A 16,280-nucleotide genomic window follows, 5' to 3' on the forward strand; every position below is an offset into this window, starting at 1 on the left:
TTTGTCTTACCACGTATCTACTTAAACATTCAAAACAAAGTCTAGTCTAAGAGCATGGTAAGCGGTAGAACTAACTTTTCTCGTGTCTAAACTTATGTTGCAATTTGCAGTATGTACTTGTATTCAATGCAATAGTTATTATTAAAGACATACAAGTAAAATGTGTCACTGTATTCTCTGTGTGTCTATATTCTGTTCATCATTTCCTTATCACCTAACTATGCTTTTCTTTTTCTGATATATCGAAGACATTTTAAAAAATTAATCAATAAAGTAAATCATGGCCTCTGAACAAACTATTTATTTTTTACAAACATACATACAGTCACTTCCATATCCCTTGCGAAGTAGACAGAGCCAACAGTCTTGAAAAGGCTGAAAGGCCACGATCAACTATATGGCTTCATGATGGAAGTCAAATAGTGACAGGCTAGCCCATCGCCTACAAGAGGAATCCCATGTTTATAAGCTTTTTTGATGATAATATATTAAATATAAAGATATTCTAATACATTTACAAGAAAAGAAAGTAAATCATAAACGGAGGGTCCGATCAAAATCACTTGACCGTAACGGGATTCCTTCTTTATCGACAACATCCCGGTTCTATTTGTTTGCCAGAAAGATTGATTACATGGCAGTGCGCTACACTTACCTCGCAAATATCCTTTGATAAACATCAGTCTTACTTTCTAGACCAGTAAATATTATAATCAATCAAGCTTAGACTTTAGCAAATACCGGGATAATAATGTTGATTTTTTTCTTTCAACATAAGATAGAGGGCATTGTATGGGATCCCTAATAAAGGTTACACGTCACTTTGATCCATTATAGGTTGGTAGATCAGACGGGAGACAAAACTAATTTCTCTACATCCTTTCTACAGGGGTTCAAATAAAATAGTACCTACTGAATGTTCCCACGTTTATATGATAACATTATCTTAAGTTTGATTTTTCATTTTTAACATTATTTTTTGTTTAGTACATACATACATACAATCTAGTTTAGCACTTGCGGGGTAGACAGAGCCAACAGTCTGTTTGGTTTAATGATAGAATTGAGATTAAAATAGAAACAGGTTGCCAGCCCATCGCCTTTAAGAAGAATCGCATTGGAAAGAGATGAAGTAGTCCATTTTTTTATTTGTGGCAGGACCCACACAGCACTTATATTGTCTAGTCTTAAATGTAAAGTGAACTAAACGAAAATTTATTTTGTATCGTGACAATTTAAATGTATTTATTATACTTATATGCGGAAAACGGAAAGTCGTTACCGCTCTATGGAAAAACTGCTTCCTTTCTCTGATGGGCCATTGTCTTGTTGTGTGCATTGCAAATTGTTCTCGTCCTGTTAATTAGTTTGACCAAAGATGTCATCAGTAACGCTACAAGAAACACGAAACGAAACCATAAATACCGCACAAAGAGGTCCTACAAATATTATATCGTGTGGTGACAGGCACTCGCACTTTAGAATAAAACCACTCCATCTATTTCCCGTGGATGTCGTAAGGCTGATGGAATACCTAGGCAGACTCATCTAGTACAGCTTTGACCATGATTCAATATGGGTTAGGTTCCCATGCAAAGGATGCGAATGTGAGAAAAGAGTTGCTCCTTGTATAAACCAGACTTACACAAATCATCATTAACGCACCCGCAGGCTCCTCTCTAGGAAAAGTTAGGATGTAACCGGGACTCATTCCAGGACAAAGAAGAGGTCCTATATATAAAGCGAAACGAAACGAAAAAGAACGAAACTACAGCAGTTGTACCACAGCACTATTTAATCTTTCTTTTATTATGTCGATGTAAGCATACGAGCGATGAACATAAACTTACGCTAGTTTTTGCGTTATTGTGATTGATACTAAAATGAATATACCTAATAAAGATAGGTTTTTAAGTTCATTGGGATTTTGCTATTCCCTCTATGTTTTAATGTTAGTTTGTATGCTAAATCCAAAGTAATAATAGATTGCTTTTTTCAAAATGCCACTTAGAAGACTCACTTCAAATTAATTCTAGAAATGGGTGGTTATAATCGGATTATCGTGTTCACGTCATAGCAGTTATGTTTGCGTACAAGCTCCATTATTATACTACCTCCAATTACCGTAATGACTTTTAGCTAAATGACTGCTTAGCCCAGCAGTTAAATAATATTAGCTTTTAGTGCATCCATAACAAACTTACCTTTAATAAGAACATTTGAACATTTTTGCTTATACTTAATCCTAGGTAATAATAATATAAATAATTATAAATGCGAAAGTCAGTTTGTTTGTTTCTGTTCACGCGTTATGTACTGAACCAATCTTCTTGAAATTTTGCGTAAAGTATATAATTAAGACTTTTGAGGACATCAAGTACTTTTCATACTGGTATTGCTTTACACTCGCAATCATCCGCTCCCTTACAACCATGCTAAGTCGTCGGTTTAGGGTGGGGTCGTAAAAGATCTTGACCAGACATAATAACAATATATTTAGGTATTCTTCTTCTCATTGTTTAAAGCATTTTTTAAGATAACGTATGGTATAGAATAATACCTAAACATATAATGAACCTCAAATATGTACGCGTAAGTCAATAATGCACAATGTTAAATGAAAGAGTACGTTTATTAACAGTGATGTTAATTAACTCAGATCCGACCCAACAGCAGAAATTGAAACCCAGTACAAGTTAATTTTATATTAACAATTTGAAGTTAAAATTACAATATAAATTGATGATGATCAAATTTGTAGGAAATTTCAATTTCATTCTGTGCTAGACTGTTAGTCAAAAGACTTTTTAAAAGGGGGCGATTCAAAACATTCGACTGTTTTTTTTTTGGATGTTTGTCTTTTATTTAATGACCCTTTTTTTCTACATATTTGTGACATTTTTAATTACCAAATATTCTTACTAGATAAACAAAATTTTTGTTTTCATTTGGGATTGAGACAGTCAATAGATTAAACTCATTTATTACACTTGTCTCGATCTAATCAACGGCTTCTCCCTAATCATCTCTAATTAAATAATTCAGACGCCTTTACTACAAAGACATACATTTTGGCAAACTGACAAATAGTCTAGGCGGCAGAGTGTCGGTCATTAGTATGAAGATTTTAATGTCTTGAGTCCCATTTGCTGCTTACTATGTTGTATATCTAGTATGTATATTTACAAAGACAATCCATCGAGCACATCTTGGTGCTATCGTTTGTAAACGCTTTAACTTTGCAGTGAACATGACACGAAACGTAGTTTTTTTGACAATGAATAGAAATTAATACTCGCGTACAAATCAGTTGAGCTAGCCCTAAAATACAGACTTAAAAATTCTATTTCAAGCATGTTTTCCTATTTTACATATCATATTAATTCACCAGTTTATGTAAATCAAAACTTTAAAAATATCAAAATTTTTTAAAAATGTAGGTCAATTTATTAGTAGAAATTAAACAAAAATACTTTAATTTTCTTTTCATAGCCCGGTGGTTGCTTTAAATCATGCAATCCCTTTTCCCGGCATTTTCCTTAAAATACTTCCCCATAAAAGTTACAGGGAAGTCGCCGACGTTTTATTACCACCGTTTCGGAATCTGGAGAGCTGCCCAGAAGACTTAAAAAATAAATCGTGCACGTAAAGTTTCTAATTTTCTAAGAACGCGTTGTCACATTCGTATGCGACGGTAAAAATAAAATCAAAGAATTTTCAGCTACTTAATAGTAAGCAGTTTGTGTTCCTTGTATTCAAATGATTTTTTACAATATGTTTGTCTGTAGGTGTTGTAACTAGCAGTTGCATTTATGATTTCTATTGTTAATTAGGTAATTTAAACATTTACGTGTGAAGATCGCGTACAATTATTTCACATTCAACAAGGGTGTTCTGCCGTATAATATCTGACATCAAACAAAACATCGGGATGCGACAGTGCGCTGGCTACGAGCCAATATCACACTCAGTTTCATGTCACCCAAAATTCCACTAACCCCCACTGTTATGATCATAGCCTTTTATAAACAAAGGTTCATCCTCAATGTTTAATTTAAACGCTTTATCAATAGCCATAGGTGACATCACTTTTCTATGACTCAAAAGTGAACTATCTTAAACAAACTTCACTATCTGGAGGCCCTAATAACATAAATCTTAATCTAATCTTCTTTAATTCCAGGCACTCGGTGGACTCGGTCGCGTCGTATTCTAGCCAGAATCACGTTGACCGTATAAGAACACAGAATTTCTCAACGGCTTCTTGTCAAGACGATAACGACTTCGGCTCGATAAAGACAAGTCTGTTCAGACGGTCGTCCTCCAACTTGGAATATCCATACAAACGGCCAGAAAGCGTCACGTCCAACACCAGTTCCACAAGAAGCCGCCTTCGAGAATTTGTCGAAAGGAAATCGAGTCAAGACGAGCACAAGTCTGCCGCGAACACAGTCGGTGATATCCAGTACTTTGAGAACCCTACGGAAACACTAGAGTTTGACAGACCGCGGAATTCACTTGAATCTAAAAAAAGCCAAGAAGAAAGACCTAAAAAGAGGAAATTGTCAAAGAGCAAAGATAAAGACAAGGACACGTGTGAAAGTAAGAACAAAAAACACGATAAATATCAAAGCAAATTAGCTGAATATTATAAGCTTCCTGTGCAACTTCCTCAAGACGAGTTCTATCAACATCTTACTAGATCTAAGGCAGCTGAAGAACTTTTGCAGAAAAGATTCTCGAATTCCGACACAGAGTTCAGCGGTAGCTACGGAAGGTTATGCAAGCACAAGGAGCCGGAAGGGTCGAATTTACGGCGAAGTAGAAGTTTAGCGGTCATAAGAGAGGAGACCTTCACGGACCTTCAGATCCAGAACCACGCGAAGAGCAAAAGATCCCAGCTCATACCTCGCGCCCGCCTATTCGACAAGCCTTGCTTTAAAGACAGGTAAATATTAATATACATACTAGCTTTCACCCGCGGTTTGGCACGTCATATTAACTTTTCTATTGTTATCAAAATCAAACGGAAAAAAAGTAGCTTTAATCTTCACAATTATCTTTATTTAAAAGTTTTAGAAATCAACCTTTATTAAGCACTCCCAGTTATCGCGTGCCACAGCAATTCCATCTTCCTCCTAGGGTTCTCTCGGTAACATCCTCACTATTATGGAGAGGATAAATCGGTTGATATTTAAGAAACATTATAAAAGGTTTTTTTGTAATTAAACTTTGTTTACCTTTAAGTAATTCCAACGGTAACAGAAAAAAAAACGAGATTCTTACTAGTAAAACGTCACAAACTCACATTAAAAAACATAAAACCAATGCTCAACTCTGTTATAAAGTTGCGTATATGTAACAACTCATTTGTTAAAAACGCAAGCGAAGCAATGCTTCATAGTAAGAACTCTTTTCAATTGACAAAATAAAAGGTTTTTTTCATTTTATTACAACATAGCAAATGAAATTTCCATTTATACTTCACCTTCGCACACAAATAGTTGAACGTCAATATAACATCTACTTGTTAATTTTCCAGGTTACCCGGACGAGCAAAATATCAAACAAAAGAAGAAGTTTTAGAAAGCATTTACAAAGACAGCACTGCATCCTGTTTTGGTGACATTAATGAACAAAGGGAAAACCAAACACAGCTAGACCCACCAAGTAATACATTGGAAAAAGAAGACGCAGTATCAAGAAACGAAAGTAATCATACTAGATCTGTTAGTGGAAGTTGGCCTAATCTTAACGAAGAAACAAAACCTACGAACTTGTCCGAAGATAGCATTGGGCATTCACGAAACCCAAGCGAAATCGATAGCCTTGACTCAAATTACGTGAGAAAGCATTACAATTTTGAAGCACATAAAAAAAGTTATAAAGGTAATTCTTCACCTGAAACCGAGCGATCTGCAGTTTCACCAAGTCACAGTAAAGAACTATACGTAACAACAGACGACCACGACACTGACAACGAAGACAAAGAGAGATCTAAAAATAATACACCAAAATCCTTTACTAATGATAGCCTATCAACAACTCACAGCGATAGAGATAAACATATCATAACACAGCGTGAAAAATCTCAGAGCAGGAATTCTAACACAAATGTGTCTATAATAAATAAAGAAGGAGAAAGTCAAGAACCTAAAGAAATAACAGCAGAGAAATCAAAAAAAGAAGACGACGTTCGGTCCCTCGCATCCGATAACGACGAAACGTTATCAAGTCCTCCTGATAGTATAACTTCCTACATTTCAATCTCTATTGCATCATCTACGGACAAATCACATAAATTAGAATACTTAGCAAATTCTTTGGCAGAAAAAATCGACGAATATTGCGATTCACATTTCAAAGAAAATACATCAGTCACTTCGCAAACAGTTACAACAGAAAATCATCAAGAAAGTGATCCTATATATACCAAAGTTAACAAAAAAAAGACGTTCGCAGATATAAAAAGAGATTCATTCTTGAGCAAAAGTGGAAATATATTTAACGAAGTTCATAAAAAACAGAGTAACGACATTTATACTAGCAATTCATTCATAGATAACGATAGACATTCTATACAAAGTAACTGCACATCAATTAAGAATATAACAACCGAACCTTTTGTAACAACTTTGATAGAAAACCAATATTACTCATTGCCAGATATCAATATCAGTAAATGTTTGAGAAAATCTGAGCGAATAGATGCTCAATTAAGAGAAGAGGATCCAGAAGACATACCTTGTGAAAATACTTATGAAGTAGCTCAAACGCATTTCCGAGAAATTCTATCGTCCAAAGGCAATCAAAATTACGGGCAATTAAATAAAGCTCAGTCACTACAAGAAAATCACAGAAATCCAAAAAGTGTATATCTGCCAGATTATAAAACACCTCACGTTATACAAAGCTTTGCAAAGCTTGAAGACGATTTGAAATCTATTATAACTGTTGACAGCTCTAACGCTGAGGACAGGTACGGAAATTATTATAGCTCAGATACTCATCAAAACGAAAGAGAAATAAATGAAATAGAAGGAACAATAAGAAACAATAAAGTTATCACAAAAGCAGAAAGTTTGAAGATAACCAATTCCGTTTATAAACCAGAAGTAAATATAACAAAGTCTCTGTCCAACGACAATATCAGTAAAAGTATACAAGATAAAAAAGGAAAAGTTGGAATTAAAAAGCATTATTCTCTAAGACAACGAGATCCAGCAGATGATGATTTTCATCGTATTCCTAGTCCCAGCACTGTTGAAAAAAGTCTTAACAAGCAAGTAAACGACTCATCAACAAATAAGTTATCTTACTCTGAAGTATCTAAAACACACTCTTTACTATCTAGAGTGCAGTCATTTAAAACATCAGCTGAATCAAATATAGCATTGGTACCCTTAAGTGGTCACCAAACTATAGTTATTGACCCACCACTTGATCAAAATTTTAAGAATAATCAAAAACAGAATAGTGAACAAGAAACTCTAAATATCCCAAATTTGACTACAAAAGAAGTTTCAACTGTAGAACCAACCAAAATCCTGCAAGAAAATATTGACAAAAGTAAACAACCCAATAAGATTACAATTGAGAATAGCGGCGTGGATACATCTAGTTATTTTACTCCGAAAGATCCTTTCATAACTATTAAATTAAATAAAGTGGTAAAAACCACTTTGCCTACCTTTAAAAAGGTATCTCCGGAAAGTGTATCATACACACAAAACCAATACGACAAACCTCCACCAAAGTTAATTATTAATGACAAGAACAACAAAGATATCCAAAAGAGAAATTTAAACATGACACGACCTCAAATTTTACACGTTATTGATTCCAAAAATAATAAACACAATTCCAATAATAACATGGATAAAAATATTGAATTAGATAATAGTTCTGAAAACAATAGTAAGATTGACATATGTTCCGAAAGAAAAGAAGAAAATCATGATTGTAAAGGCGAACTAATTGTTAAAGAAAAACTAAATAATGCTATTAAAACTGACATAGAGTACCAAGAAAAACTGAATTCAGTAAAAAGTTATTGGTCCAAACTTATAGAGCAAAAAACACATTCAAAGGATGAAAATAAACAAGATTGTAAACAAAATCATGAGGAAACCTTAAACAAAGATAATAATAGTACCAATGAACATTACAATAGTAAGCAAACTGCCTCTAAAGAAGATACAAAAACTGATGAAAATGAAACTGAAATATCGGTTGGAAGCATTATTAAGTCTTTAGAGAGTGTCAAAATTGTAGACAGTATCCGAAAAATAAGCCAAACGAAATTAAATCTTTGGAAAGATGAGACTGAGAAAGTAAAAAGCGATTCTGAAATAGAAGAATCTACATTGGAGAAAATTGAAAAGAAATCGGAAGATATTGTATATGAAAAACCAAAGCCTAAAAAGCCTGAATTAGAATGCAGAGATACGCCTGAAATTGAAATTGTAGAACTGACCAGTGACGATAACCAGAATCAAAAAACTCAAGCAACTTTAATTAAAGCTAAGGGTTATGAAAAAGGCTGCGATGAATTTGATCACGTTCGCTACAAGGTGATGAAGTCAGAATTATTTAAGAATAGCATGATAGCAAACTATCGAAAAGAAGCACAATTCGATGGATTACTGCAATACTTACAGGACTATAGTTTTCAAGAACTTTTGGTAAATAACAATATTGTTATAATAGAACCAGTTAGAACGAAAGTGGAGCCAGCACCCAGAAAAAACAATAATACAGAAACCTGCAAAATATCACCAAATTTGCTAAAGAAAAATGACAGTAATTTAGGACATGTTGACAGATCCAAAAACGCAATTCGAAGACATTTCTTCTACCATCCTATAAGAGTAAACAAAGAAATAATAGAAGAGGAACTTCCAAATCCGGATACTGTTAAGAAAGTAAGAAATCTTTTTGAGGATACTTTGAAAATGAAAACGCCTATGAGTCAAGCTGATCCGCCATTAATAGACGAAAATATCGGATTAACGAGACGAGCTACTTCTTACAGAAATTTAAATGAGGACTCGAAAGGAAACAAGATGGGAGGAAGAAAAAAAGTCATCAGGCAGTTAACTATTGACACAAACTATGGCCACAAAAAATGGGATAATGCCAGCTTATCAAGCGGTGTATCCAGTGGAGACCTAAGTTCTAACAATGAATACGAAACAGAAGGTTTAAGTCCTTATTCACATAAAAATTTAAAAGATAATGTCTACAGTTCAAGTGATGAGTATCTTTGTGATTCAATGAGTCAAGATTTTTGTTGTGAAAGCCAATATGTTAGCCCGGATATCTTGAAGAAGATAAGAGATTGTGGCACTTCCATTACATATTATGGCGGAAAAGTTTTAAATTCTAAACCTGGCTCTACTGTAAGTCCCATGACAAAAGCAATAATGGAAGAAATCAAAAGCTTACAGAAAAATTGCAGCCGTGACTGCTTTTCATGTCAAACAAAATGTCGTGGAAACAAATGCTCTTGTTTGACTGCAGATAAACATAAACAAAAGGTATCAGAAAAACAGAAATACAGTACTCCTCCCGACACTGTCAATCAAAATCAAGATAATAAAAATGCGGAAGGGTTTCCTGGTTTTAAATTCAAATTAGTAAAATCAAATAGTTGCAGCAGTCGCTTAGAATTGACAGGAACAGACGAAACTAAAAACCTGCGTAGCTGCAAGTATAGGAATCAGCAAACTAAACTAGATGATCCTCCTCTAGTTTACGACGATGAAAACTCAGTTAAAAATAAAATTTGCCGACTAGAAAGTTATAATAAAGGAATTGTTAAAACACCATTTGAAAATAAAGATAACGAAGACAAAAAGCCAGTTAAAATTATAATTGACGTCAAAAAAAACAACGACTTAAATTCAAAGAAGAATGAATTGCCAACGCAAAAGGTTATAGCAACTGTAAAGCCTACAGAAGAAAATGAAGAATTGTCAAAACAAGATGACGGTGAACAAAAAGCTTCATCAGAAAAATCTAATGACAGTATCACATTTGAGAAGAAATTCTATTATGTCAACGAAAACTTGGAGCAAACCAAAACCACAACAGGCAAATTTGGCGAAATGGTATTTGAAGAGTTCGAGGTATTAGAATCATGTTACGATAGTCTTAGTAGCAATAAGTCTTTAAAATAACGATACGTTGACGTTACTGAATAAGCTTTGCTTACGTAAATTGTGATCTGTATTGGAATAAAAACTATTAAATTATTGCTAGTAAATATAGTACCTAATATAATAATTTTATGAATAGCTTAAACATGTATCTAATTATATAGTTTAAGTTCTGTATGTATAGAGCCTGTAACATTTCAATCGAAAATAACTGTAGCGTGGTGACGGTCTCTTAACCTTTGTATGAAATATAAATTGTTAAAGTTTTGGGGTTAGTTATTACTTCTTAGAAGTCACCTACCTCATAATTTCATAGAAAATGTATCTCTTGTAAAATTGATTTGACTAATACGTCTAAGAAAGTGAAGTCAAAAGATTATAGGTAATATATTTATACTCGTATTGTTGAAATTTATGATGCTCGATTCATTCTTAACGTTAAATCGCTCTTACCGTCAGATTTCTCGATGTCAACTTTTGAAGTTGAAGATTTGGAACCATGTACGCAAATGCTTGTGAAAAAAGCGCGACGCGTGGGCCGCCATCTCCGACACCATGACTCCTGTGGCAAAAACATCATTATTTTAGCGTGTGAAATTCTTTTCCAAGACCGGTAGCGAAGAAAAAACATAGTGTGATCCAGCTCCTTCTTTCCTTTTTAACATTGTAAAAGCCAATCAAGAGAAAGGCTAATAAAACTTCGGATTCTTCTTTTAGGCGATGGGCTTGCAACCTGTCACTATCTGAATCTCAATTCCATCATCAAGCCGTCAACTGTCAAACCATATCTCATTACCAATAATGACTCCTCGTCATATCCTGACCTCATTATACTTATTACTTAAAAGTAGAAAAAGTCTCCAAACCCTATTTGAATTTCAAACAAACTGATACCCACACGTTTCTACTTTAACTCACTCGTAGCTAGTAACAAAATGTTCGTAAATTGGACAGAATGTGTGCTTTGAATTTCATTAGTTACGATATAATCTACTCAAAGTTTAAAGACCGTAATACGTGTAGTAGTGCTGTACTTCAGCGTTGTAACTCACTGATAGTCTGGAGACCAATTTTCAATAACAAAGTTAAAAAAAAAACTACTCTGTTGTAAATTATAGTTACGAACTATTAGAAACAATAATTAAAGAAGGCCATGTTGAGCGAGGGCTTATAGTGTATCGCATGTTAGCAACAGCGGGCCGGGTAAGAAACCTGGATTGGTTGCCTAGGGGTCATTAAATTTCCTATTTTTAAATAAACACAAAAGTTAGATGACCCTGACCTCAAAATATTGCTGTGGCGGACGCAACTAGGAACATGCAGTATAGGAAATAGAGTTAACACAAAAGTAATTTTGTATCTTGGTATAAATTGGTTTAAGAGTCAATTTTAGATAAAATAGATCCTAGACTGTTTGCGAATATGAAATTGTGAAACAGCAGAAACAGCATTGGTTTTAAAGATTATAATCTTATTAAATTTTAGAGGAGCGTCTTGACAATTATCAAGACGCTCCTCTAAAATTTTATGAGCGACGTGCTTTGAATTATCGTAAAATACAATGCTATTTAGATCATTATCTTATCATTCTATCTATATTTACGAACGTGTAAACATTGTCATTAAATTACATAATATTGACAATTAATTTAAAAATACTTATTGATGTTTGATAAGATTAAAACATGTAATAAATCAGTTTTATTATTCATATAACGATTTTTGAAGTCATATTCATCATTCAGAGTCACCTTTTACATTGCTTTGTGATAATGTTAGACACAGAAATCTAAATACATAAGACAAAAGTTAAATAAATGTAAAGCGCTTATTCAATACTAGTCGGGGAATCCAATGAATAGACGGTAATTTATGGTCAATAATTGGCCACAGCGTCTTGCGCATTTCCACAATCTCTTCCATATAGTCAAGTCTACATTCCTTGCGGGGTAGATAGAGCCAACAGTCTTGAAGAGAACGATAGGTCACGTTCAGTTGTTTGGCTTTATGACAGAATTGAGATTCAAATAGATACGGATTACTAGCCCATCGCCAAAAATAAGAATCCCAAATTTATAAGCCTATCACTTAGACGCCTTTTACGACATCCATGGAAAATGAGATAGAGTGGCCTTTTCTTTTTCAAATTGGTGCCGGTGGAACCACACGGCAAAATAAACTGGTAAAAATCAAGAAATTTACAAGAGTTTATATTGGCTTAAAAAATTTTTCGTCCGTTTATCTTGCTCGAGTCCTTTGACATTGATTACAGGTAGGTATAATTCATACATCGATGGTTAGTTTAATACGTTTTCTAGTGCAACATTTTCGGCAACAACAGTCGTCAAATAAATTCCCTGTTAGCGCTTATTCAACCCTCATTCAATAAGTACTTGTTGGCGAATACAATAAATAGATGGTAATGAATGGTCAATTATAATTATTGGCAACAACGAAGCATTCACGCAATCTATTTCACATTATGAGGCAGCGATTTACTGGACATCTAGCAACTTACGAGAGACTTCCTTACAATTTTTAACATCGTGGTTAGTAAAATGAACAAACCATACCACGGTATTTAAAAGCCCCTGGATTATGATTGTCTTTTGTTGGAAATCATACGTCATATAACTTGAATTTTATCATTTTCACTAATATCAAAAATATATTTTGTCATTGTCAATAATAATTGTTTAGGGAAACAGATGGTTAGAAGCATTAAAGTTAAACTGCTATAATCTGCGGCTGCAAGTTTTAGATAAGGTCGAGCGGAACCACTTTATCTTCTTAGCTTCCTCATCACATTTTTCCAGAAATATTAATGTTTGAAGATTTAAGACCTTTGTCAAACAACATTCGTTCGTGTCTCATAGAAGAAACCTTGCGTCAGTGAACAAACAAGGTATGATGGAGATAAATTAAGAGGGATTTAGCGGACTAAAAATGTTTCAAATGCCAATTAGCATAGTTTAGTTTGCTCTGTGAATTAGAACAGAATGATATTGCTTACGCTTTCCCATCATTGAGATAAACGAAGTTAATTTTAAAATCACGGTTCTGCAAACAATGACGCATTCTTCGTGAATAGGATAAACGCATGCTGAATCATATGACACAATTCAACCAACTTCCTTTTAATTTTATCTGTGTGTATATGTATCGAACACCGTATTATTTCTCGATTGAATTCTATTTAGTATAGTAGAGCCTTATGCGAAAGTGGCAAAGTTTGATGTTTTACGTGTTTAGTACAGTTCTTTAAACGATTTGTTAGGGGATTGATTTGTTTGTTTTGAAATTAATTAAGCATAGCAATCTACATTATTTCAATTTACAATAATGTTTGGTTTTACTTTTTCGATAATGTTTAAGGCAATTTAAATATGTATATTGTTTTCGGCAGAATAGATATGACGTCCATTTCAATCTCTTCCTAAGGATGTCGCATGAGACGAAATGACTATTTCATGCTATAAAAAGAAAGTGTACGGCGGGTCGGTGACAAGCCGTCAGCACACCGCGCAAAATAAGTAGCTTGATATGGAAAAACCGGTGGATTCAGGGTAAAAAGGGGTCATTAAAAAGACTGTCTTAAGAAAAGCCAACAAGCTTAGAATATGATGACAACGAACACAAGGATACGCCGCCACGATAAAAGAAAGTAACCAATTTTTAGTTTGAATAGTCAACAGACCAACAATTTAATTCTTTGCAAACCATTTCGCCCCACTGTCACTATGTTTATATACCACAATAAAATTTGAAAAATAATAAATAAATTTTTGTTATGTAAATACGTTGAGAGGTTATAAGGTAAAACTAGGTAAATCTTTTTAAATCCTACTAACTCGGGGTATGATCGCGATATTGCCCACTTATAAGGTAACAGTTCGTGATAGGTACATCGACTTTGAAGGTCCTTAGGTTATCAACCTTACGTGAATAATGCACGCCACATTAAATGCAACGACGGGCCTTGCAATTGCTGATATAAAAATACCTAAACAGATCGTAAGTATTAATATTTATACCAACTTTTCTTCAAACTAGATGAAACATAAAGAAAACATGAAAACTAAAAGGTAATTTGAAATATGATCGTTAAGAATAAGTTGTCATCATTTGGGTATCTATCCATCTATTGGCATAAAAAAATAACATACAAATAATGTAATGTAACATACCATTTTATGACAAAATTATCTTTAAGCATAACATTTTTTTGCATAATGGTTTACGCATGGAAAGCATAACTAACCTGGCCAAAAAGTAAATTAAGCCGCATTTACCCATATGCCAAAAGTCAATTATATGTTAGACCTTTATGCCAAAGAATATTAGGACAATTATGTAAAAAAAAAAGTGAACCCACATCATTTAATCCTTGGTTTTACATAAAGAAGGCTTTAGTGAGAGTATAGTTTAAAAATTGAAGAAAAATTTGAGTCCTTTCTCCTCATAATCTCCATGATTTTTTTTTGATGGGACAACATAATATGTCTTTGTCCTCCAGGAGTTCAAACAAGTACTGCGCATTCTGGTATCATGGTTTCTAATAGAAAATTGTTAACCACAGGTTAAACAGCAAATAAAGTGCCCTTGGTTGGAATGTTTTACATATTACAAAAAATCACTGAGATTGCTTAATTTATCCATACACAAATATGGCGAACACTGCAGAAGAATGTTGGAAATTTAATCTAAAAAATCAATATTAAGAGCCAGTTCCCAGGTCCTTAACCCTTGCAGTGGTAATGCAACTAGAAATTTGCAAAGATTAAACAGGATTACATTGTCCCTAAAAAAAAAGTTTTGCATAAACTATGTACCCATCGTTATCCCACACACAACAAATATGAAATTATGTAGTTGAGCTCTAATACTTTAAAATAGGTAATTTAAAAATTGTAATTGTATTTATTTTAAAAAGGAGTTTACTGTAAATAAAGAAACTTTAAAATGTATTGGTCTGCAGATAAGCAGGGCATTGAACTGATAGTATGTCATAGGTAATGTGTCTGACCAACTTAAGGAATTGTTGACATGTCTTAATATTGGTGATATAACTGTTTAACATAATGTTAGAAGGTCAAAGACCTAATAAGTACTTTAATGACTGAAAAAGAAATACAAAAAAAGTTTATTTATGAATGGAAAACTATCAAATCCATCAAAACCCAATTTGAAAATATTTTTAATCTGACATATAAAAACAGTGAACTTAAAAAAAGTCACAGTGCCTTATAGTAGTAGTAATTTTTTAAGAAATGGAAATTATAATAAATGTAAGTACATAAATTATTCACCTGTTCAATTAAGTTATATGATATAGTTATTAAATCATTACCCTGCTTGTCGCTAGATAACCGTCTTGTTTATTTAATTTATACATAACTTATGAGATAAACAAATATTGGCCATTATCAGTGCATATAACTGGAGGCATAAATTTTCTTTACAGGTACATAAAAAATATAATTAGCGATTTCTGTAAATATCCATCAAACAAATGCACCGAATATTTAATATTAAAAGTATGTTTTAAAAAAGTTCATACACATTAGCTTAAAAATAAATAAAAGTGAAAAGTGTGAAACAAAAATAAAAACAAATTAGATGACGTTTGACAGCTGCTGTTTAAATATAAAAAGTAGGTACCTACACGTGCATATCGGAAGAAACTCTTGAAATCGACAGATCTAAATGAAATCGGCTCAAAGTAATAGCACAAAATTACAAAAACTTACCCTATTATTTGACAAATCCCTAAATAATGGTGATAAACACAAACCGCGATTTAATTCTAATTTTGCTAACATTCGGCATCTAGAAACACACACAGCCGACGCCATTTTTCCACTACGTATGTATATATGACAAGTAGGTATGATTAGCAGCGCAGCGAGCTAAATCCACCGCACCGGCTACATTGCCGGCCGTACTGGCGCCAAAGAAGAAATCATTTTTTCAATAAATAATACATTCGACACAAGTTTTATAAGCAAGTTATTTATACATATCAATGAAACAAAACAAGTAAGAACCTAACAATACAAAAGGCAACAACTGTTAACGTTGTAAAATTATGCATTGTTTTGTTTTGTTTTGGCCGTGTTT

The 16,280-nt window shown here is 33.4% G+C and overlaps 1 protein-coding gene across 2 annotated transcripts in view; it reads right to left on the reverse strand.

The window, feature by feature from the left end:
• LOC106141513 (calcium uniporter protein, mitochondrial) overlaps window positions 1–16,035 on the reverse strand; it is a 118,193-nt gene extending 102,158 nt beyond the window's left edge. For both annotated transcript variants that reach the window (XM_060944928.1, XM_060944927.1), the window contains exons 1-2: window positions 15,911–16,035; window positions 10,614–10,722 (exon numbers count right to left, since the gene is read on the reverse strand). In XM_060944928.1, the coding sequence (XP_060800911.1) occupies window positions 10,614–10,722; window positions 15,911–16,015 (214 nt within the window). In that variant the 5' untranslated portion in view covers window positions 16,016–16,035. The remainder of the gene's footprint in view (window positions 1–10,613; window positions 10,723–15,910) is intronic.
• Between the last annotated feature and the right edge of the window lie 245 nt (window positions 16,036–16,280).

This window comes from Amyelois transitella, chromosome 7, assembly GCF_032362555.1.
Source record: "Amyelois transitella isolate CPQ chromosome 7, ilAmyTran1.1, whole genome shotgun sequence".
NCBI classification, from domain to species: Eukaryota; Metazoa; Arthropoda; class Insecta; order Lepidoptera; family Pyralidae; genus Amyelois; species Amyelois transitella.